General features: G+C 32.3%; 1 protein-coding gene across 2 annotated transcripts in view; it reads left to right on the top strand.

Annotated features, from left to right (window-relative positions):
• Positions 1-1,858: 1,858 nt before the first annotated feature.
• The window catches only part of LOC148602736 (uncharacterized), a 72,821-nt gene continuing 50,350 nt past the window's right edge, over positions 1,859-24,329 (top strand). For both annotated transcript variants that reach the window (XM_088551734.1, XM_088551733.1), the window contains exons 1-17: positions 1,859-1,993; positions 5,700-5,809; positions 6,616-6,791; positions 9,291-9,547; positions 10,060-10,104; positions 11,203-11,316; positions 12,692-12,801; positions 13,101-13,156; positions 13,620-13,672; positions 14,097-14,224; positions 15,416-15,563; positions 16,144-16,327; positions 17,880-17,942; positions 20,877-20,926; positions 21,514-21,677; positions 22,621-22,691; positions 23,798-23,862. In XM_088551734.1, the coding sequence (XP_088407860.1) occupies positions 1,992-1,993; positions 5,700-5,809; positions 6,616-6,791; positions 9,291-9,547; positions 10,060-10,104; positions 11,203-11,316; positions 12,692-12,801; positions 13,101-13,156; positions 13,620-13,672; positions 14,097-14,224; positions 15,416-15,563; positions 16,144-16,327; positions 17,880-17,942; positions 20,877-20,926; positions 21,514-21,677; positions 22,621-22,691; positions 23,798-23,862 (1,796 nt within the window). In that variant the 5' untranslated portion in view covers positions 1,859-1,991. The remainder of the gene's footprint in view (positions 1,994-5,699; positions 5,810-6,615; positions 6,792-9,290; positions 9,548-10,059; positions 10,105-11,202; positions 11,317-12,691; positions 12,802-13,100; positions 13,157-13,619; positions 13,673-14,096; positions 14,225-15,415; positions 15,564-16,143; positions 16,328-17,879; positions 17,943-20,876; positions 20,927-21,513; positions 21,678-22,620; positions 22,692-23,797; positions 23,863-24,329) is intronic.

Genomic DNA, 24,329 nt, shown 5'->3' with positions numbered 1-24,329 from the left:
TAGAATCATGCTGATATATAGTCCTCTGCAGGTTAAAGTTAAGGTAAAGTCCAGAGAAGCCATTGAATATTGTGAAATTAGCATAGAAGCCTATGGAAAGTGGAATTAGTGGTTTTTAGCCTTTACATTTTTGGTCGGCCCAGGTATTAGAATAATTATTTATTCAAACAAATTGTTTTAATGCAAAATTATGTAATTAATTTCATATATTTGGTTTTCCAGATATATTGCTTATATAGGAAAATGAAGCATCGATGACGTAGATATTTTTGACTGCTTATATGAGGAAAACGTTCGGGAAAATGTTCCCACCAATTTTCCATAGTGCATTTCAACTAAATTTTACCTATCAATATATTATAAAAGCAAAAATTACAAACACTTTGACAGTAATTTCGTGAGGTTATGAGCTATAAATACTTTGATAATGCAATAAAATCTCTGTGTATTTTTCTTCATGTGCCACACCTTATACACATTTTGCTTAATTCTTAGACGGATAAATACTTAAAAATTACAGCCCCTAGATTATTTTTTTCGTTACATACTCTACAACTTAACTTTCTGATTAGTATTATCATATCGAGTTGTTACTTCCATAGTACGTTTTATCACTTTATTTTCAGTAATATCGCACACGAAAAAAAAAAAAACAAAACAAAAAAACAAAACAAAACAAAACAGAAACATATGGTAAGCCAAAGTGGACAAAAAGTGTATTTTCTTATATTAAATAAAAATGATTTTTTAATATTGCAATTTTTTTCCTAATATTAAAAATTAGATTTCTTATATCAAAAAACACTTTTTTAATATTAAAAAATAATTTTTTAATATCAAAAATTGAATTGAATTTCTAATATTAAAAAAAACCGATTTTTATTAATATTAGAAATTGATTATCTAATATCAGAAAATGGATTTGTTGTATTCAATTACGATTTTTTAATATTAGAAATTTATTTTGTAATTTAAAAAAATGTGACTGATTTTGCAATATTGCAAAGTGATTTTCTAATATTAAAAATTCAATTTGTAATATTACAAAATGTGTGATGTTATAATATTACTAAATCAGGAATTTGTAATATTAGAAACTGAATTTTTAATATTACAAAATGAATTTCTAATATTAAAAAATCTTTTCTAATATTAAAAAAATGATTTTTTTAATATCAAAAATTCATTTTCTAATATTACAAAATGTTGATTTTTGTCCACTTTGGCTATTAAGGCAATATCATCTGCAAAATCAATGCTTTCCTGTGTTGTGAACATAATTATACTATTCTCCATAAATTATAAAATCCAAGACTCAAAATGTTAACTATTAATTTGGGTCTACATTTTATATGTAATATAGAATAAGAACAACAGGGGAATACAACTTCCGTGAGTCAATCATAAAAACTCGACAAATATATAAGTATTGTATGGAGGAAGTATTTATGGAAATGCATATCATCAACTACATGTATAAGCATCCTTATACGTATGGCAGCATTTTTTGACAGGCTCACTCATATTTTTAAATATATTTTTTCAGCATCCTGCACCCGAGGTTGGAACCCATTCTATAGTGATGGCAAAAATCGGCCTTTCCAAGACCCCTTCTTAAATGTCCGCTTAAATATCTGCTTTCTGCAGATCTGCGAATCCATGTCCCCTCCCACGGGGATGACAACTTCATTTTTTATTATTATTATTATTATTTTTTTTTGGTAGCTATATCCACGATTATTTCTTATATTAACATAATTAAACTAGTATTTTACAATAAATACATTGTAATAACCAAATCCGATATTTAGTTATTGGCGGGAAACTGGTACTGGTTTGTTGCTGTTCTTTTTACCAATCGGAAAAATACCAAGGTACAGATGACAGGTGAAAGGTCATCTAATGAAGATAAACAAAACAAAGTGAACAGCTGATGCGATGATCATCCGATCAGGGACAGTACCTTGCAGATTTAAAGATTGAAGAAGTTGATGTAGGGTTTATATATATCTTATTTTAACAAATTGACTTCAAACATAAATTTCAATTTGTATATTGCTTTCGTTAATGCTTCGTAAGCCTAGTCTAAATTAATTAAGCCATTCATTTTTTGTTTGCTTCAAATTGTATCTGATGAAGAAAAGCTTTAGTGAACATTCAAAGTATCTAAATTTCCAAAGGCCCAATTGCATCAATAATTTTTCCTTAATTTCTTTGTTTAAATTTGGGTATCGTGCATTGCACTTGTCGGCTATTCACCAGGAATTTACCTACTGAACACTTCCTGCTTCAATCAGGCTTTGATTACGCCATGTTGCGTTTAAAGGTATACATTTGTATGTATGATATCAATAAAATTTAGCTAGTACCTATTTCTTTTACCGTTCTCTTAAACCCCCAAAAGTTCATACTGTAAGTGCCCACCTCTTCCATCACACTTTTTGAATGTGAACAAATTTTTACTGAGAGTGGTAGGTCATATATTCAGCTGTCATGTGCAGCCAGGATAAAAGCATGGCTATGTCAATAAAAATAATCTATGGTGCGCAGTTCTGGTTGTATCTTATTACTTCTTACATAAAAATGTTGAAAGCATGACGTTATCATTATTTTAAGGAGGTAGACCTAAGGTAAGGGACACAACTCTTGAAAATCATTGGAACGTTTGTATTCAGCATTTTTATATCAATATTATGTAAGCATCTAATTAAGTTGGATTCATTGTATTCTGCTTGAAACAAAAGCTTGAGAGACAATGGGGAAATTGAATATGATACAAACATATCACTGATTTCATGAGTTCTGTTCCTTACCCAGTGATTTAGCTAGCGCTCGCCATTTTCGCCATTGATGAATGATTTTCGAAAGTGGCAAATTTTTCTCGTGCACAATTCGTCACTTGATATTTCGCTCTGATGTTCCCATGACCCCATAATTGACAACTTTATTATAGCAATCATGACCAATGTTTTGATTGCATCACCTTTGATCACACCTTGCTTGATCACCTGGTTGAGGCTAATTATCCTGACAAACAAATTAATTAATGTCAATGATTTGTTTGTTGAGCGCTGTGACACGTTCTCAAAGTACTCAAAGTGTCATTGTATGTATTTAAAATGGAAAGATGTTTGGATTTTTCAATCACAGTTCGAATCGCAACTATGTCTGCCATTACAAACTATTTTAGTTCGTCGTCACATGACAACGTACCTAAAGATCAAAAGTCTAAAAATAAGTCAACTACTACAAAGAGTCGCAGTGATTGACTATTAAAGTCAAAATTTAAACCAGAGTGGTCAAAGATATTTCCATGCATATACTACAAAGATGGGGCTATGTACTGCCGTGACTGCCAAGATGCTGGACTTACTTTGATTTTAAGAGGGCTTTCACTTTGTGGTGCATGGCTAAGGACAGGAGGTTTATGCATTACTGATCAAGTAAACAGTGCTTTACATTCTTAGACACATGCCAACAATAGTAGCTGATGTATATAATTTTTAGATTTTTACACACATGATATGTATGACACAGTAACAAAGTATTTTTTTGCATTTTTTATTCATGAATAGTTGCTAATGTAGAAACTGTATGTTGTTATATATTTTTTATTAGTATGAATTAATATGAATTATCTGTTATTTATATACCAGTGTTGAAATAGAAATAAACATGTTATTATTTATAATATAGTTGTTATAAGTAAATGTATATACATGCATGCTGATAAATTTGCGACGCGAAAAGAAAAAAACAGTATTGAGATTTAGTCTTACGCAAAAGTGACTAATGGGTTGAAAATCCTGGCTAAATCCCTGCTTACCCTAGGTTTACCTCCTTAAGAGATATAGTGTAGAAAAGCCTATTTTTTTGGGGCAAATTATACTACAAGTAAGCTTGTATATCATTGCTCCTACATGTACATGTATGCTTGGAACACCATATATGTATCACAGCAAATTAAAAAATATAAGATATGATTAAAACTTTTTTTAGCCATATCAAAGTTAATCAATTATAACATTCACTGGGAGTAATAAATGGAGTCCATTAAATGGACCCTGAAAATATGAAATATTACTTATTTTCTTTATTTTTTTCTTTCTAGTTATGTCTCTCCTGACTTCCATACAGAAAGTCATATACCTGTCATGAACTAATGATGTAGTACCTATAAAGTCATTAGATAATGTGTTTTTCTCACAATGTAAACATGCAATCACGCCAGTCTTCTGGGAAAATAAAAATGAAGATCAGTTCATATAATGACTTTAAAATTTGTTTATTAAAGGAGAAGATCATGTTATTGTGCAAGTCATAAATATCGAAACTAATCTGTTAAATATTCATGAAAATTCAATTGAAACAAAATATTTTCCTTTTAATTAATTAATCAAGATTTTTATTAGGAAATTTGAATTTCCTGCGCCTATGGGCGCCACCGTGATCGGTTGAACTGTGATGTCACAAAGTTGGTTTGTAAAGTGAAAGTAAATAGGTAATTTATTAGAATGTCGCAAAGTCTTTCCCTTTAAGTAGTTCAACAAACAGGTAAAAAACATTGTTATGCTATCGAGAACTGATGACACCAGGATAATTTTGCTGGCTAGTAGAGTTGCCTTGGGCTGTTTGTGTTTCTCTTTTTTTCACATTCCGCAATTAACCTTTATGTTAAATTTGGTTATCAAAATGGAAACGTGTATTTTTATCTGAAAAGCAACACAGGGCACTCTACAGTGTATACTCATTCAAAGCGCAAGGTCTTGTACAAGTGATTATATGCAAGATATGCTGATATGGGAGCCTCACTGGTATATGAGTAAGAACGTCCCCCCATAGTATATCTTGCATACAATCACTTTTACAAATCCTTGTGGTCTGTTTCATCTGATGCACCTCATTAGATAATAACATGCAATACACATACCACAGGGGAAAGTTCAAATAAAACTTTGAAATCCTTCATTTTTCATTCCAAACACAGGGACTTGTAAAAGTGATTATAGTCAAATAATCAAGAAAAGCTTGCTATAGTCTTTATTGCTGCCCATACTGCCGAGATTGATTCCAATCGAAGATCAAAACTTGTCAAGCTGATAAAAATGGCATCAATATTTCTTTCTATTTTTGTGGATGTTAATCAATATTTCTCTCTTTCGAGGCATTATCGAAAATAACATCAATCTTAGTTTGATTCAGAAGATAAAAAGTACTTTCCAAATCCTTGATCAGCCAATGTTATTTTATGAACACCCCTTGAATCAGCTGACTGTCATATCGTTGTTTACCCTCATGGGTCATCAGGAGGATGTGGGAGTTATTTGATTCAAGGATTATTTTATTGTATGTGTACCAAATAAAAATTAAAAGTAAGAGATTGGCAATTTGCATCCATGTGTATATATTTTTATCATTGAAAATTGTAAAGAACATTATTGCTTTACTGTATAAATAGGGTCATATGACAAGTAATAACCCTGTGGTATTGTAGTGATATTTTCACACACTCCCCCCATTAATATTTATGGCACTATAAACAGGGATAAAATTAGCAGTGGCCCAGTAGCCCATGGCTAATAGATTTGGAGCTGGGCTACAAAACTTTTGTTAAAAATTTAGTTGAACATATAGAAAATATGGGCTACCAGCTTGTATTTCCTAATATTTACCCCTGCATAATATGTTTTATTTTATAGGCTAACAGCTATGTTGTGGTCCATAGCCATTGGTGGATGTGCCCTTGTATTTCTGTGGCAGTTTCTGAAACCACAACCCAAGCCTATAGATGGTGTTTACAGGTTACCAGGTATGAACTTAATTTTTGGTCCTTTATTTTCTGCTGCCTGCTAAGTGAGTTGGCCATTCATGCTTCAAATCCTGACTATACATGTACATTGAAGAGAAAATTAAAAAAGGCATCCTGGTACAAATGTAAACTAGATAATTTGGATAGCATCTTTTCCTTTGAAATTATAGCATCACATTTGTAACATTATCTACAGGAAAATCAGTTCAGATAGCATCACATCAAATCAAAATAGGATCACATACTACCATAAAAGGACCAGTGGAGAACACTAATGTACAATACTCAAGGGTTCAATTTTGTTTTTGAAGATGGGAGGTCCTTCGAAGATGTCAAATCAAAACTCGATGTAAACAGAAGGTCCTCAGTAGGGATTCAATGAGGAGTATTAAAGGTCCAATACTTCTGTAGATGTCAAGTCAGAGGTCACTTGATGTACATTTATAAACAGAAGGTCCTCAGAAAAAATTCAGTGTAATGTATTGAAGATCCATGCAGAGCCTATGTTAATTATATTTGAAAGTTCTTGTGTCAGAGATGGAGGGTCCTAGACCTCAAACTTGCATTCATTTGAACACCTGAGGCCAAAATAAAAAAATATCCTAGATTCTCATCTTCTCCTGACCCAATTTTATCACCCTCCATGAGAAATATTTGGATTTTTTCCCCAAATTTGGTCAATTTTTATTTAAATTGATTAAAATTTAAAAAGAAAAAGCCTGTCCACCTGCCTGTAACTTTGGAAAATGTTGGATGAGAAATATTTTTCATTATTTCATGCTCTTAATACACATTTTTATTGACAGGGAGATGGTATACATTAAAGAAAGTTATCTTCCGACTTCTACTAAAACTGAACAAGAGGAAAAACAAAACAACAAAGACCTCTGAGAAAGAGCAATATGATAAGAGAGGTTATGGATTAGGAATAGGAGATATTCATCTACTAGAAAAATGTCAGGAGTTAGATAAAGATCCCTTTGTAAGCTATAGTGTAGTAATCATAACCATAGCTTCATTTATGTTTTATAATTATTATACACACATACATGTAGATAGCAGTGATTTATTTAATATTCCCTGTATAGTAAAATCCATAATTCACATGTGAAATAATTTATTTTCACTTTTAGATTTTCTCGTCACAGCATGAATATCAAGCTCCTGATCACAAAATTGACTTTTTAGCTCACCCGGATGAAGGCCAGGTGAGCTATTGCCATCACTTGGCGTCTGCCGTCATTGTCATTAACAATTTTTCAAAACTCTTCTTCTCTGACACTACTTGACCAATTGGAATCAAACTTGGTATGAATGCTCCTTAGGGTATCCTGCATAGAACTAATGTGGATTTGTGATCTGTTGAAAAACATGACTGCCGTTACCAAAAATAGAACATAGGGGTCAGACAGTAGTTTTTCATATATATCTCCAAAACTGTTAGGTTTAGCCAAATTCTTTCAATAGCTGAAATGATCCATATTATTAGTAGGACTACAAAAGTCTTTAGAGATAAAGTTGTTAGATGATTCCTTGTAAGAGTTATTGACCTTGAAAAGGGAAAAATGACAGTTTTTTTTTACAGTTTTCAGCTAAGGTCTTGAAAATTATGATAGAAATTCTTAAATTTACTGCCCTTGAAGGACAAAATTAAGCCTAGTGAGCAATTCAGGCTCCTGGGAGACTCTTGTTAGCTCACTCGGCCAAAGGCCAGGTGAGCTATTGCCATCACTTGGCGTCCGTTGTCATTAACAATTTTTCGAAATTCTTCTCCTCTGAAACTACTTGACCAATTGGAACCAACCTTGGTATGAATGCTCCTTGGGGTATCCTGCATAGAACGGCTATGGGTATTTTTGATTTTTTCGCATATATCTTCCAAAATGGTTAGCTGAAGCCCAATCCTGACTGGGTAAAAGTGTTAAGCATGATGAGATCTATCTGTGGTCAAATTTTCATTTTAATCTATGAAGCCATGTTGGAGTTATTTCCCTTTTTCGACATCTTTTTGCTATTTTTAATGCTATTTCTTTCAAAAATCTTCTCCTCTGACACTACTTGACCAATTAGAATCAAACTTGGTATGAATGTTCCTTGGGGTATCCTGTATAGAATTGATGTGGGGATATTTTGATACGTCAAAAAACATGGCCGCTGTTACTAAAAGTAGAACATAGGGGTCAGATAATAGTTTTTCGAATATATCTCCAGAACCGTTAGGTTTAGCCAAATTCTTTCAATATTTGAAATGATCCTTATTTTTAGGACTACAAAAGTCTTCAGGCATAAAATTTGTCAGACGCTTTCTTATAAGAGTTATTGCCCTTGACAGGGGAAAATGACAGGTTTATTTTTCTTACAGTTTTCAGCCAATGTCTTGAAAACTATGATGGATTTAGACTTTCATTTACTGAAATGATCCTTTTGATAAGTCCTATCAAAGTTTTCTTGAGTCAAAATTGTTGGATAACTTCTTGTTTAATTTATTGCCCTTGAAAGACAAATTTCAACCAGGTGACCGTTAAGTGTAAAAAAAAAACCACATTTTAATCATCACCTACAAATAAGATTTTATCAACTAATTTTAAAAAAAAAATGCCTGGTTGGTATTGTGGAACTGTGTTCAACACAAGTGGAGAAGGTTGTGGATTATATCTCCAACCAAATTATACAGAGGCTTTATAATTGTTAGTCAATGTTTCTGTACAAAGCACTAGGCATATCTGGATCGATAGATTCTGTTCAGGTGGATGAAACACTTACCAACAAGTGTTGCTTCTGTGGGCTTGCACATTTAAAGAGGTAAACCTAGGGTAAAGGACATAACTCTTGAAATCAGTGATAGGCTTGTATCATAATCAATTTCACCAAAGCTTTTCAAGCTTACATTTGAAACAGAATAAAATCAGTCCGCGTTACTTCAATGCTTACATGAGATTGATGGAAAATGGCAAATACAAATGTTCCTTTGATTTGTAAGAGTTGTGTCCCTTATCCTAGATCTACCTCTTTGAAATCCATCTCAAGTTGTGACACAAGTTCTGTATTATTGAAATGAATGAGATATCTGTCTTTGGAGGTTGAACAACACTCAATCAAACAATCATTTTAAAATTGCTTTAACAGCTTTCAGCAAGTTTCATGAAAAAAATATGCCAGGTAAATATGATGCAATAAAATGGGTCGAAAGCAAACCCTTTTAAATTCATGTCATGCTAACTTAAATATACAACTAGGATGAATATGGTGAATATGTCAAAGAAACAACAATTCCACTAAAAATGTCAGCCTAAGGCCACCCATGGGTCTTCAATGAATGACAAGGGAAACCTCACACCACAGGGCAGGCCACAGGACCTTAGATGTATTTTGAACCTTGTTAATCTGAACATCTGATTTATTTGGAAGAAAAGTGATGTCCAAAGGGGTTCATTTTCCTAATAAATTGGTTGCACAGTAGTAGAAACTATCCTATTTTTAGGGTATTGACACTGTATATTTTGGGTCATACAATGAGGATGGTGTTAGGCTGGTAACACGTGTAGCCAGGCGTCACAATCGTACGGCTGAAGTATGGCTTCTACTGGAGATGCCTGGGGGAATGAAACTACAGCACCCTCTACATCCTGACACATTGGTCTGTAATACTGCAGTAAATAAGTATGAGGCAGGAGGACTAAAAATAGAGATGATTGAGCCGATGAAAAAATGGAAAGTGTCTTATAATGGCCAGATGAAGTAAGTTCTGTCATTTTTTTGTTGGAAAACTTCTTAGAGCTAGCTGTATCTGTGAATAAGACTTTTTTAACATAGATATAATTATTTCATTTATGCAAAAATATAACAAAAGAACATTCATACATGTAGGTAACACCATTCATATGATACCGGTACAAGTTATGTAACTGCAAAAAATAGTACTTGTGCATTAGTTTATTTTTTTCAAAAATGGACAGAATCAGAATCGGTGAAATTGTGAAACAAATAATAAAAAAACATGCATATATGCCTGATAAAGCAGGCATCATTTGGTTTGGGCTGTATGTCCAATTCCGTCATAAAAACTGATTTTGACTTGTAAGAATAGTGTTAAATTTTGTTATTATGTTCAGTACTGATGTTTTACGCTTGTTAACATTTATTACCCATAATCCTCTAAGTACATGTAGTTTATAGCAACACAGATTTTTGTAGTAAATTGAAATGAATAGTTACTGAAATACAATTATATAATTTCCTTTTCATTTCAGATTCTTCGAAACTGACAATTTAGTACCTGTACAGTTCTCCTTGGTGTAAGTGCATCTGGCCCTTGGTCATGCTAGTTAATATTTTAGAGGGGTTAGAGGAGGTTATAATGTACATCTTCTTTGATGTAAAAGGGGACAAAGCATCAGCAATGTCCTACATTTAGGGGGGTCTTAAATGTCAAAAGCTCAAAGTTCTTCAGTCAGAAATGACATATGTTAAATTCAGAAGTAATTATTAGATTTTTTAATGCAACTGCAAAGTGAATGTTATATGAAGTCTTGCATATTCCTGACATCATTGTGATAACAACATGGTGAAGTATTATCAATAAAATGTCTGAATGAGCTTTGGTCCTCATAGGCAAAGCATAAAATCATATTAGTGCTTAACACATTTTAAGCTCCTTTCAACAGTCTCAAAAGTTTTTTTGCAGCCAAGGGTAGTGGGGACTCTTAGGAATCCACCTCCCTCTGCAAATCCCACTAGGGTGTATTTATATTAAAATTGTATGCTGCTGTGTTTGATCAAATATATGAGTGAAACAATATATAATACATGCAAGCTTATAAAGGGACATCACTCATGTGTCTAAAGGGAGATAATTCATTTACATTTCATGTTAATGTATTATTGTGATAAAACAGATTTATTACGTACATGTTTTGATAAGTATAAATTAATGAAAGACATACATGTAGCTTGAATTTAAAAAAGTCTGCTAGTTTGATTCATATTTATTAATGTCTTCAAAATTTTAACAAGATCTAAAAAATTATAAAGAGGTTTCAATTTTTAATTTGGTGTTATGATTTACTGGAAGAAAAGACAAGAATTTAAACTCCCTATATTTTATTCCATAATAAATCAAAGACCATGGAATCAGTCAAAATAAATTTGGGCAAAACAAATCATGAAATTAGTAAAAATAAAGATTGTGAAATAGGTAAAGATATAATCATAAAAATGGGCAAAATGAAGATCATGGACTTGAGCAAAATGAAGAGAGTGACATGAAGTTAGGCAATATAAAGATCCTGAAACTAAGAATGTTGATAGGTTAGTGATGTTGGCAAACAAGTTTTTATTATTACATAAAAATATGTCCATTTGAAAAAAAAGTCGTTATCTTGTCATTTTTGCAGGTGGCAGGCAGTTACTGATCCATTTAGTTTTGACACAGATATGAACCAGTCAGCTTTAGCTGATGCTGTTGCTAGGGAACCATGGACCAAACAATTCTGGTCTGCACTTCGAAGGTAAGAAAAAAATCCCTAAAAGGAACAAAATTTAAAAGCTTAGAAAAATGCCTTGTATAGTACATAAACCCATCCATACAACTATGTTTTTAATTTTTGTGAAATTCTGAATAGTTCAGTGTTATTGAGCAACATTGTCCATTTTGTGTAACCTAATTTGGTATTTAAGCCACGCCTCCTAACTCAATTGGGGTATCACAATATACCAAAAGTATGCACGTAAATTACAAATGGCGTGATCAGTTGACAGCTGACAGTATTGATCTGTGTTAAATAAATGTGGATTTCAGATTATAAAAACAATATATTGGGATCTAATTTTTTTGTTTTCTGGTATTTCTTAATTAAAATATAAGAATGGTTTTCAATTGTTGGTTAGATTATGGAACATAAACGACTTTAGGTCAGTTTATGCTGCAACATGAAGCACTTTGCTATTTATTCAGCGTAAACCAACCCAAAGTCATTGATATCCCATAATCTGACCAGCAATTCAAAGCGGTCCTTTATAATTGCAGTATGTCATTAATCATTATAGATCGGTCATTGATCTGTCATATTGGTGATTGTGTCTGTTTTACGCAACCTGACAATTGATTGCTACATATATTTACGACATGTATAGTTTACTTTTTGAATTTTACACAAATATACTAATTAAAAATTTAGTAACTTTCCTGTCACATTTTTTTTTTTTTGATAAAATACATAATTCAATATATTGAATTCAAAGTAAATTTACAGTAGCATAGCATTAGATTCATTCCAATAAAAATTTAGAAATTCACATACATGTAAATTTATCATCTGTTATATGACAAAATTTAAAAATATTACAAATCAGAATGCTCACTGGTCATTGGTTATCAAGTCCTCAGTGATTGGTAAATAATCTTTCATTGGTCATCAAATAGATTAATCGATCGTTTAAGGGACTGTACTGTATTTTATGTTCAAAGTAACAATACATATGCATCAAGCAAAAATGGATTAGTCTATGCTAAATAACTGTAAAAAATTATTACATGCATTTACATGTATTATGGTAATTTTGTCCATATAAATGCATACCTGTTATCCCTGTTATCTACCCCCCCCCCCAACATTAGTGGGGAGACTCCCACAAAATTAATGAAAAATTAAAAATCTCCCACATTAAGTTAAGATTTGTGGTAGGATTTTGGTAAAAATTAATATATTTTCTGTGAAGAATACGAAATAACTTAATTTTTACCGGTACGTATAAAATTTGCTTTTATGTAAAAATCCCCAACAGGAGACAGTGTCAGGGGGCAGGGAGAATCTCCCACATGAACTGTTATAAAAGTTAACAGCAGTTTTTATTGAAGTTCTCACCACTTTGATTTTGTTTCAGTACACATCAGACCCATTATGAACAGTGGGGAGAATTCCGAGGGAAGATATACATTGAAGGATACCATGAGAAACCAGTGATCTTAAAAGCAATCAGGGATCATTCGTTTGGTATGTTATAACTTCCCTGAATTTTGTAGTTTTTCCATTGTTCTTACTGCCTCATATTTCCGGCTTCTGTTGTGATACTAAATTGACAATCTTCAATCACCAAGCTATATTGAATCATCTGTGTTGATGCTGATAAACAAAGGGCAGATTGTTTACACATGTACACTGCCTTCATACACATTTGTAATAGATTAACGTTTAACATTGAACCCCATTTTATGCAGGGGTATTTTCATAATGAGCTTATTTTTTTTATTTTTAGTGTGAATTGCATTTTAAAGTTTAAAAATGTTTTGTAGGTGTAAGGGACTGGAGGTCATTTTACAGATATGCCATACATTTTATTTATTTGGAGGTAATAGACTTATTTAATATGAATATAAAATGTATGTATAAAATATATGTGTCATAGATGTATATATTCTTAACATCATTTTAACAGATCAAACATATGTATGATACACATTTATAAATAAACTGAATTATTTTTATGATCAATTTATTTTCACTATTGTCACAAGCAAGAATAGAATTAAAAAACATTTTGTGCTGTTAGATATTGACCCCTGCAGATACCGGTACATGTACACTAGGGGCATTTACATTTGCTTTCAATTTTCTTATTTTAGCATTTTATTTGCTTCTTTCCAGGTTGTACAAACTGCTTGGGTGTTTTTTTTACTTCACTAATTTTCTTCTGTCCTTGCAAGTTTCAATCCAGGGCATGATTTGATGTTTCTGTGTTAAAGTTTGTGTAATTGTGTAAGCCTGAAAAAGAAGTAAAAGAAAAGTATCATTTCTATGTTTACTTTTTACAGAATGGTAATATGATCCAAACTGGTGTTGTGAGTTCTCCATCCACAATGTCACAGTAAGAGTTTTTCAGATAACTATGCTGGAATGAAGTGTTTATGACTTTAACTTCTTCACACATGCATCACTCAACATATTGTAACATTGAATTCAGTTTAAATTTTTTAGTTTACCCATAACTTCCATTTTGGTGTAATTCATGAATATAAGTGCCAGCCCTTAATCAGTGGTAGTAGGGATTCATTGGAAAAACCATCAAACACCTTGCTATCAGGCGTGAATCCAAAGTCCAAAGACAGACATGCTGGGCGTAAACCCTCTCTTAAATTGGGAATTGCCTTGCTCCACTTGGCATTTAATTCTTTTTCAAGTTTATATATAATATACTTATACTGAAAAAACAAAATACATGAACATACATTTGTATGAGCTAATCTGGAGGATGATGCTAAGGAGAAGTTGTTGATATTTGTCTGTTGCAGTATAAAAATAGGGTACTTGATGCATGCAAATGGAGCCAAGCATTCTGTATCCGATATAGACATCAGACTCTGGGATGTTGCTCCAGCAGACGGTCCAAAGAACAATTACAGTTTCACATTTTATGCAAGTAAGTACATGAGTTAAATAAAATTTTAACCAAAAAAAAAATAGACTAATGTATGATGTTCTATATATTAACCTTTATTGGGGAAATCTTTATCTAGAATTAATCATGCATATCATTTCTTTATGCTCCATCATTACTCTGGAAATAGTATGACAGCATTCCAAATACATTTTGATTATTGGGGTATGTCATGAAAAAGAGTGAGTAAAGATGAGTTAGTACTTTTGCAGAAAAATCACAAAATATGTACGGTATAGCTATTAATTTTTCTGGAGTGCTAATTTTGGCATAGTTTAGTTGTCTTTCTAAAAACCACTAAAATAAATTCTTCAAAATATTTACTCTGGCCCCAGCACAACAAAAGTAAAAAAAATACTTAATTCTGAGAATATTCTTAACTTCCATGGTAACTCCAATCAATATCTAAGAAATCAATGACATCTCAAACATTTAATCTTTCTCAGACTTAAGTATTTTCTCAAGTTTTGTGGCACTTTGGCCAGGGTTTCATTTCTCAGTGCACCAATGAGCATTCACCAAAATTGGATAAATTAGAAAAATTGTTTGTATACATTTACCTCCAAACAGCCAGTTTAAACTTGTCAAAATAACAGGTATATGTAGCTTATGCCATTATATGTGCAATATTCTTATGGTATCAACTTGCAGATGAGAACTGTTAAAGCTAAATCTATAAGTGTATGTAAAATTGTTTTTTTGGGATGGATCTATGTTTTACACAAAGAGCTCTAATTTATTTACCTAGTTAACTTCTAGGAATAGGGATTTGTTTGATCTAAAGAGTCATTAGTCACTTGCCTAGTTGCCTGGCAAGGGTAGAGCTATTTTACATTGAAGCACTTAATCTATTGCCTATAGTTGCCTTTTAAGTGTAGAGCAATGTTTTGCCAGAACTATATCAGTGTACATGTACATTTGGTCTAGAATTGAGTTATGTTTGACCTAAATAGTCACTTGCCTAGATGCCAGTTAAGGTTAGAGCTGTTCTACCCAAACAGCACTTAGTCTTTTGCCATGATTGCCTATGGTTGCCTTCTTGGTGTAGAGCAGTGTTTTACCAGAACAACATTTAGTATATTGCCTGTTTGTTTTGAAGGGTTAGAGGTATATGATAGACCTAAACAGTCTTGTCTCCCTTGCCTGATATTTTTCCTGTTTTAAATTTTGTAGATGGTAAAAGGTATGATACAGTTGTTGAAGGAAGCTGGACACCAACTTGGTATCACCATGACGACCGAGGAAGTATAGTTTATGAAAAATTCTGTAACTACAAAGTTAATGGTGTCAGTGGATTTGGTCTGGTTGAGTTCCATTATAGGTAGTTATACTGTAGAAGGTTGCCATACCATTTGGTGTTCTAGCATGATCTGAGAGCAGATCATTGAATTTTTTTAAACTTTGCACAGTTATTTAGTACTATTAAAGTCAAGGGTAAGTACAATTTTAAGGAAATTCCTAAATGCAGTTTTTGAGTTAAGCCATTTTGAAAATTTTACCATCCCCCTTTTTTCACCATCATTACATGGCAGGCTATCATTGAGTGTTCCATTAACATGATTATTTTTTTTTATCTACATATGCCATAGTTTTATGTTTTAAAGTTTTTTCTGTTTTATACAGGTCTGCATTTTAGAGAAACTATATATTTATCATCTAAGATAAGCTATTTCAAAAGTGCAACAACTAAAAGACTGGTTATGAGGTATGAAACTGTGAAATTGTGAATTTGTAGATTTTTGCATGCACATATTTCTACCTGTCTGATAATTTTAAAAGCTGCTTGTTATAGGCAATAATTATTGTGTTCATATGAAAACTACATGTATATGTAGGTGATGCATGTTTATGTGCATAGAAATATAGCATAAGTTATTTTCATCTTTGATGAACATTTTCAGAAATCCAGATGGAGTTTCATATATTCCTCCAGAATCTGTACCCATGTTAGGAGAGGAATCAGAGGTTGAAGAGATAAAAAAAGATGCTCTGACCTTGTCATTTCGAGATGAGGCTTGTTGTCATGGTAGCCTGGTTGGAGGAAAGGGTGCACAGCTAGGTCAACTGACATCAATACAGGATAAGGTTATAGAGCTACATAAATTTGATTGAAAATTCATATAACACCAAAATAATGAAAAAGTGATTAAATGTTAAAACTTTCTTTTCTATTGTCATGAATAATGAAGAATTGTACAGTTCCTGAATCAATCCATGCAACGATTTGATGGATCGCTAACCCTGCCTGATTGATTGCTGATTGATAACAGATGACCTCTGACTGACTTAATTGCTGTTTTGCTATGTAAAATGACGAATGATCTGATAAAAATAAAACAATTGTAAAATAAAAGTATTAATTTACGTTGAAATCGACTGAAAGTAAAAATATTAATTGATGTGTAGAATGTTGAAATTATGTTTATATGTGTAAAATTGACAAATAGAACAACAGAATCTGTAAAATGTATTGACCGCGCCATGGTCAAGTGATGCGATCACCAGTTTAACACATTGGTTTGATGGATCGATGAATGATCAGAAACTGATCAATCACAAATTTAGTTGCATGGACCAGTTCAGGTACTGTTTTATCAGGATTTGCTGATCCCTAAGATTTTTGTTGGAGCTTTGCTCCTTTGAACTTAGTTTTGGGAAATGCCTTTCTGAAACATCTTTTTATCCTGCAACTAAGCTTTCTACTATACAAATAATTAAAATTTAAAAAATTATCTCTACTGCATATTATAGTCTCCTGGTTACTTTTTCAGTTATGGGCAATGTCAAAAACAGGAAATAGATAAGAAGTTAGAAGGTGCCCTCACCAACTGCTGCGCTTAAAACATTGCTGGAAAAAATAAACTATTTTGGACAAATTTTGCATGTTTTATTTAGAAAATTTTGTTGCCAGACAAAAATAATACATTTAACATTGCCAAGATATCAATATATTTATTTGTACTAACTTCAAAACCGTCAGATTAGCTCTGGGAACCCTCAGTATCTGTTCCTAAAGTTCGTCAAATGAATGATACATTTTCGGGCAATTTACTTGTATTGTATATTTAAATGAAACTCCTTGAATCAAACAGTCAAAGGAGATAAAATTGGTTTTTTTTTGCATCATCAGTGTATGAAATTCCCCAACCTTAAACTGACTCTCTTCCTATGTGGATGTGTCCAGTATGTGAGCATGCTCACTAAATTCTTGAATAATTTTGATACAACTACTGTTAATGAATGACAATTCATGGTTGTTAAGTTTTCAAGGATTCTGTCAAGTGACCACATTTAGGGGTATCAAGTTTTGTGGTTTCAAAAATTAATATCTGTTATATAGTGATATAAATAAATTTCAGGGGTACTATTTTTCAACCTTTTCCTTCCACTGCAAAAATAGTGAAATTAGTAATTTTTACAGTATACATGTATGGCATTTTTCAAAAAAGAATGGTGTAAAATATTACTCTATACATCATAACTATCCCCCATGCTTTCCACACTTTTATTTCTATATTGAACACTTTTGTGTAGTTATGTTTTATATGATATAAAGATGTACTACATACATGTGCCTGAAATTTTTAGACTTTTAATTAATAAGTCTTTAATTCTGAATTTTTATTTCTTTTTATAGGTTGACATGATAGTACCTAAGGGTTTCTGTGTAACATTAACAGCTTTCACAAAGCAACTTGAGGTATGTGTTCCATGCCACTGGCTGGTGATGTCTTGGTAGCATGCTCGACTCAAGTGAGGGAAATTGTGGTTCAATACCTGGCTGAGTTATGCCATAGACTTTAATATTGTATCATTTGCTAGTGACTGCTTATTTGCCAAGTATGTTGCATATTGAACATAGAATCACTTCTTTTTGGCTCAGTTTCAGAATATTGTGCTTGAATGGAGTGACATGTATTCCTGTTGGGCTGTTGCTTCTGTCAGCAAGCACAGTAAAAATCAAGTTCAAGGTGTAGGAGTTTTGATCAGTCAAAAAACATGGCCCCTATGTGTTCAATTAATTTTACATTCCCATCCAGTAATATATGAAATATCTGCAATTAGATGTAAACTACAATCAATCAATCAATCAGTTGGTTCAAATACAAGTCCATAAAAGAATCAAGCAAGTAATGATGCATGTTAAAGTTTCTGTTTCAAGTGTTTAATACCTTAAAGGTACCAGTATCGTATTGCATATCCCTGAGCGGGTGTAAGTTAAAACATGGATGCTATAAAAATATAGTGCATTTTCTTTTTGCCTCTCTACAAACAATGTTTTGTCAAAAGATATGAACAATGACTTATAAAATAGAGCACACATCACACTGTAAGATGAAGAACTTTTTTAAAAGAAAATCTAACATAATAACATAAAAATGTTCCACTGAAAAGGTTGCTTTGGTGAGTGCAAAAAGAAAGTGAAAGTAGGGAAAATGGCTATTTATAGTTCAAGACTACTTTTCTGTCCGATCTTCGTGGACTCACCCTATTTTCTTTGCGGGAAATTATTTTTTCACATGTCCTTAGAAATGCTACATAAGTGAAAGTTTTATTGAATCAATTTACATATTTTTTAAATAATCCTAAAAATATGCACTTCACTATAGAAGTCTATGGGAAAATTAATATGATACTGAGACCAAAAGTGGTCATAGGTGTAAAAGTTTCCAGCTTTTAGCCTGCCTCCTAATATTTAAAAAATTAAACAATTTTTTACTTATGTGCCTGTGTTAAATCTGGAGATTTAGCCATATTTGAAAATTTCTCCCATGTTATTTAAATTTTGGGCTTAATAATTATTGTACCAGTAATAAATTATTTCAATTCTTGTCAAAACAAATTGGTATTGAACCTGTGAAAACGAACAATGACTTACTATCATTGTAATATAGAGAATCATCTTTCAAGGGTAATGGATAAGAAATTGTCACAGTGACATTGTGATTTAATTCAGATAAGGTCTGTTGCTGAACATTAGACATATTGCTAAAACTAAGCCTCAGCAAGTCTCCCACTTTGAAAACATTTTGAGAGGGAGATCTCCCCATTTATAATTTTTAAAGGCGAACACCTATGGCTGTGATGCATAGGAAGTGTCCAATGTTTTCATAGATCAGTGCTTGATTTAGATTTTATACAAAGATTAACCTTCTTGCACACATACAGATGTTAATGTGTTTCAAATAGATATGTACCAAATCGAACCAGTAAAAATTATGTTTAAAGACTTGGTAACATAAAGTTTGTATTAGTACATGTATAAAATATTGTATAGGCTTTTTCTTACATGTATCATATGCTACACAGGCAAAATTATTTCACATGATTTTCACACAAATTTCACATGATTTTCACCTGAAATGAGCAAATAAACTAAGTTACTGAATTCACGTGAAATTCGAGTGAATGGAGCCTTCACGTGAAATTCACACGAAATGTTCTCATGAAATTTGTGTTTAGCAAATTTCACATGACAATCATGTTAATTTCATGTGAATTTGGTATATATATTATGGATAGCCCATTAATCCATCAAATCTAGACCTCTGTAGCATCAATAATACTTTGATAACCTTAGCAGCAGTGTATAGTATGACACACATGCTGAAAAAAAAGTGCCGTCTTATACTACATTACATTTGTATTTGCAAATTCTACAGGTACTATAGATCAATTTTTTATGTAGTACATGTACTTTATACACTAATACACAAGTATTAATGCTATCCACAACCATTTTATAGCTAAGGTAGTCAAGAAATATTTTCATATTAATGAGTACTCGTCCTTATAAGAGACTGCCAGTTTTATTCAATTTTCAACTGGGTGTTGGAAAAAAATGGAGAAAAATTATTAATTTTATTTTTATAATTTCCTCAATAGCTGGAAGTATTAATGAAATGAAAGCATTTTTTTTATTGTATGTAGACTAATATCATATTGGTAGAATTTCAAGATAATCTTATATTTACGATATCGACGAAAAAAATCGACATGATAGTCAAATTATTTCAAAAAGTACAAAAAAAACCAGCACCTCCTCATAGTGGCCAATGCATTTCTGCATTGCTGTTGGCAGTCAACACTCATGTCTAACCATCGCTGTTCAGTATGATCATATATGCACTTCAGCGTACTACCATCGCACTTTGGTGCGACCATTGTACCTCCGCTTCCCATCACATTTCCGAGTCTTACATATACATATATGTTTCAACACCTGGTCACATCTTCAGTGTCAATCATGTGACATCAATCATTAAGGGTGTTATATCATTTAGCAGGTTATTTTCAAGGGTTGCTACTGGTAATTTTGGTACATTTTAAGCAGTTGTGCTAAAAACACCAAATAAAAATTCTGGAAAATATTTACTGGTATATGTGCTCATTAAAACTTAGTGAACCTCTTAGCATCCACCAAAATGTGAAATGCAAAATTGTTTATACATGTTTTTTACCTTTTTTCTTCAAAAATTGCCAAATTTTAAACCTGTCAAAATAATCTGCTATTTGGTTTGAAATATTTGCTGGGTTGAAATGGATGTATGAAGTTTAGTCTATAACATTAACATGTATGTAGAAACCCATATCTTTTCTTAATATTTGAGTATTCTCTCTTTTATTTATTCAGGTAAATCCTGATATCAGTTCTTCCATTGACAAAGTCATCTCTATAATGAGGTAGGTACATCAATAATTTATAAGTATTTTTATTTTCATTTGATGTAATCCTGTATGATGCAATTAGAATTGCTAATGAAAAAAATGGTATATGCACTAGGTCGAGGAATCTGTTCAGAATTGTACAATTAATTTGTAAATCAAATATTATTTTAGACTAGTTTCACAATATTTTATATTAGTCTATAGTTTATTTGTGTTACATGTGTACAAGGTCATAGCTTCCAGGTTTCTCTTGAAAGCTTGTAAAGGATGGGGATATAGTGATATGGTTATCTATCCTTACGTCTGTACTTTCCTTACACATAGGGATACCCTCCTCTTAACCACAACTCCTTCTACACCACTGAATAGAATGTAATGAAACTTTCACAAAATCTTTATAAGATATTGAAGGTGATTTAATATATAATCCATGTTCAAATCCAGATTTTAGATTTTGATATGAATGATATTTTAGGTCTCATAAACATGATTTTTTAGGTCTCATATACATGTAGCATAGCAGGGACTTTGTCATTGTCTGCTACGACAGAGTAGTTAGTGTCAATCACAATTTTTATACCTCTTAATTTTTTTTCTTGCAGAGATGGTTGCCATGACAATTTGCAAACAGCATGTTCAGACACAGTAGAGCTAATAGCATCCACCCCTGTCTGTCCTCAGGTTTCTGATGCTATAGCTGAAATGGTGTCGAATGTCTTCACTGATGTCAGCAATGTCTTTCTGGCTGTCAGATCTTCTGCTGCAGGTACAATATTATAGATAAAGGATAGAATCGATTATCCATATGTGAATGCATGGATTCACTCTCTTTAGATATTTGTTATCATTTGTGAGAGTAACTGCCTGATACAGTACTTGTACTGGATGAACTTCTCATTCTGTGGTATATGGGGAGACAAGGAATGGGGAATAGTGTATGGGTGAAGAGGATTTTGAATGAGGAGGATGGGGACACTAGATTTTAAATTATTGATTTATATGGAAAATATGTTGAGTTAAATTAAAAATACAAGTTTGACTGTTGAAGAATTTAAAAATATCAAATTTAATTTTATGATGTAGGAATTTGGGATTTTACTGGGGATAAGGATTGTTCTACAGGGAATAGGGATGGGGACAATGTTCATATTGCCCATTTAACTAATTAATTGTTTTACTAGTCAACCAATTACTTAATTATTTCTTTTTAATCAGCATAAAGCAAATAAGATACAAAACTATTTCCCAGTTGGTAGTTGAAGGGTAGGATATAGGGTTTTGTTGAAAATTACAGGCATTTATTGTTTATGTCTTTTTCATGGCATCCTCTATATAATTGATCATTTAACTATAATTCAAAGTTTTGTAACATTATTCCAAATTTCTGAATTTAAAAAAATGACACACATTTTCCCAATAAAAAAGGGATGGGGTGGGATAGATTTGACAAATGCCAACAATATCACTGATCAGCATTTATGATAGTAACAGAAATATTTAAGTCACTGGGGTACATTCAATAGATATCAAAGTCCGACATAATAACAATAAAATGTTTCCAATATTTAAAAAAAAAATTTACAACTGCCTGCTATGGACCTAAGCATACTACCTCCACACTACCAAAGTGGTTAATATTGCATTTGATACACTTTATAATTTAATTTGTCCAGTACCTTTTACATGTAAATATTTTCTAATACTAATAGGTGAAGATGGTTCAGAAGCGTCGTCTGCTGGACAGATGGAAACATACCTTGGTGTCAAAGGCCAGAAACAAGTAAGATTCATTTGTAACTTTAAACCACTGGGGACCCGTGCAGGTCTGGGTGTCAAAAGAATAGGCTTGCAGTAGCGCAAAGCTTGTCATAAAATGCAACTAAACAGTGCTCATAACCTTAGCCGGGGGCTAGGGTGCGCTGCCCACAGAGCAACTGTGTTGTGTGCCACAGGTGGTGGAATGGGGTACACCTGGTGTGTTACATGCTGGGGTTGTCAGGCTATAATACGGAAAACCTGACCACAAACCATAGTGGTGCACCGTGTTGGGAAAGTTGCCACATTCCTAGCATGGAGTAGGAACAATTGACACTGGAGGCTAAATTGCCTGACCCTACCCACCGCTCCCTATTTCCAGTGGCAATCAAAATTTGTCGACCCCATTAGCCTTGTGTCCCATCCCATTTTTCATTTCATCATTTCATGTTCATTTTATTACCAAATTCATGTTCATCGCCTGAATATAGCTGAAATATTGCTGCTCGGATGTTAAACCCCAACAAACAAACTAACAAACATAAACCATTGGGTAGTGATTAGATTTGTGTGAGTATATTTCTGCCATTTTACATTTTTCAAGTTTACTACTGATTTCATGAGAGAAACCAATTCTACATAAGTCTATTCTTGATTTGAAGTATTTCTAAACTCAATCACGATTGTACAGTTGAGATTTGATTAGCATACTTGCTAAAGTTCGCATGTTGAAAATTTCAATTTTACTATGGCGAGTGGAAAAATAATTTAAACCACTCATTACTGAAAGAGAATCTGTATGTGCATGTATTTTGTGGAAACAATGTTTATATGTAATATGTCAAAGTATTCAAAAATATTCTCCCATTTTTAAATTGATTATTGATTGATAATTGATGATACAGTGTTCCAATTTTATGGTCCACTTTTAAAATGCTACAAATACATGTACAAATAAACAGATAAAAATTACAGTTTTGTTATGTTAGTTGTTATGTAATTAGAACTCTTTTGTCATCTATGCTATCTTACTCTGGAAAAGCATGTTGCAGAAAGGAAAATATGATATACAAAACACACATTGTGAAATAAATGAACTATTTTTTTTTGTATCAATTGAATCTGTTTCAGGTAATTGATGCAGTGAGAAAATGTTGGGCATCAGCATTTACGTACCAAGCTGTGCAGTATAGAAGGTTACTTTACAAATATTTTTCGTTCTTTTCTGTCTGGTTCAAATTTTATACAAGTACAAAGGCCCTGGGTTCATCTTGTTAGTTTTTATCAGCTTGAACATCGAACCTATTTATGAGGATTATTTTGAATTTGTCTGCTACTTCAGCATTATAAGTAGCACTCCAGCTAAGAATCATGCTATATGTGATTCATGGGTAAAAAGCCTACATATTTTTATTTTTGATGTTTTGTTTGAAATGTCATAGTAAACAGAAATTAACATCTGGTTTGCATATAAAAACTATATAGAATGCACTGTAGATTTCAAAATTAAGGGAGAGTACTCTGTAAATGATGCTCAAATATAATAGAATCTGCTGGATTTTAAATGTGGATAATCTCCCCAGAGCAGGCAGATTTTAATGAATAATTACACATCTCATAGTATAGACCCGTAAAACAACCTAATTACAAAAATAAAATTATG

This window comes from Perna viridis, chromosome 11 (assembly GCF_037379345.1).
Source record: "Perna viridis isolate PV_CMFRI_1.1 ecotype Kerala chromosome 11, ASM3737934v1, whole genome shotgun sequence".
Classification (NCBI taxonomy): domain Eukaryota; kingdom Metazoa; phylum Mollusca; class Bivalvia; order Mytilida; family Mytilidae; genus Perna; species Perna viridis.
This window is presented reverse-complemented; position numbering and strand designations above follow the sequence as displayed.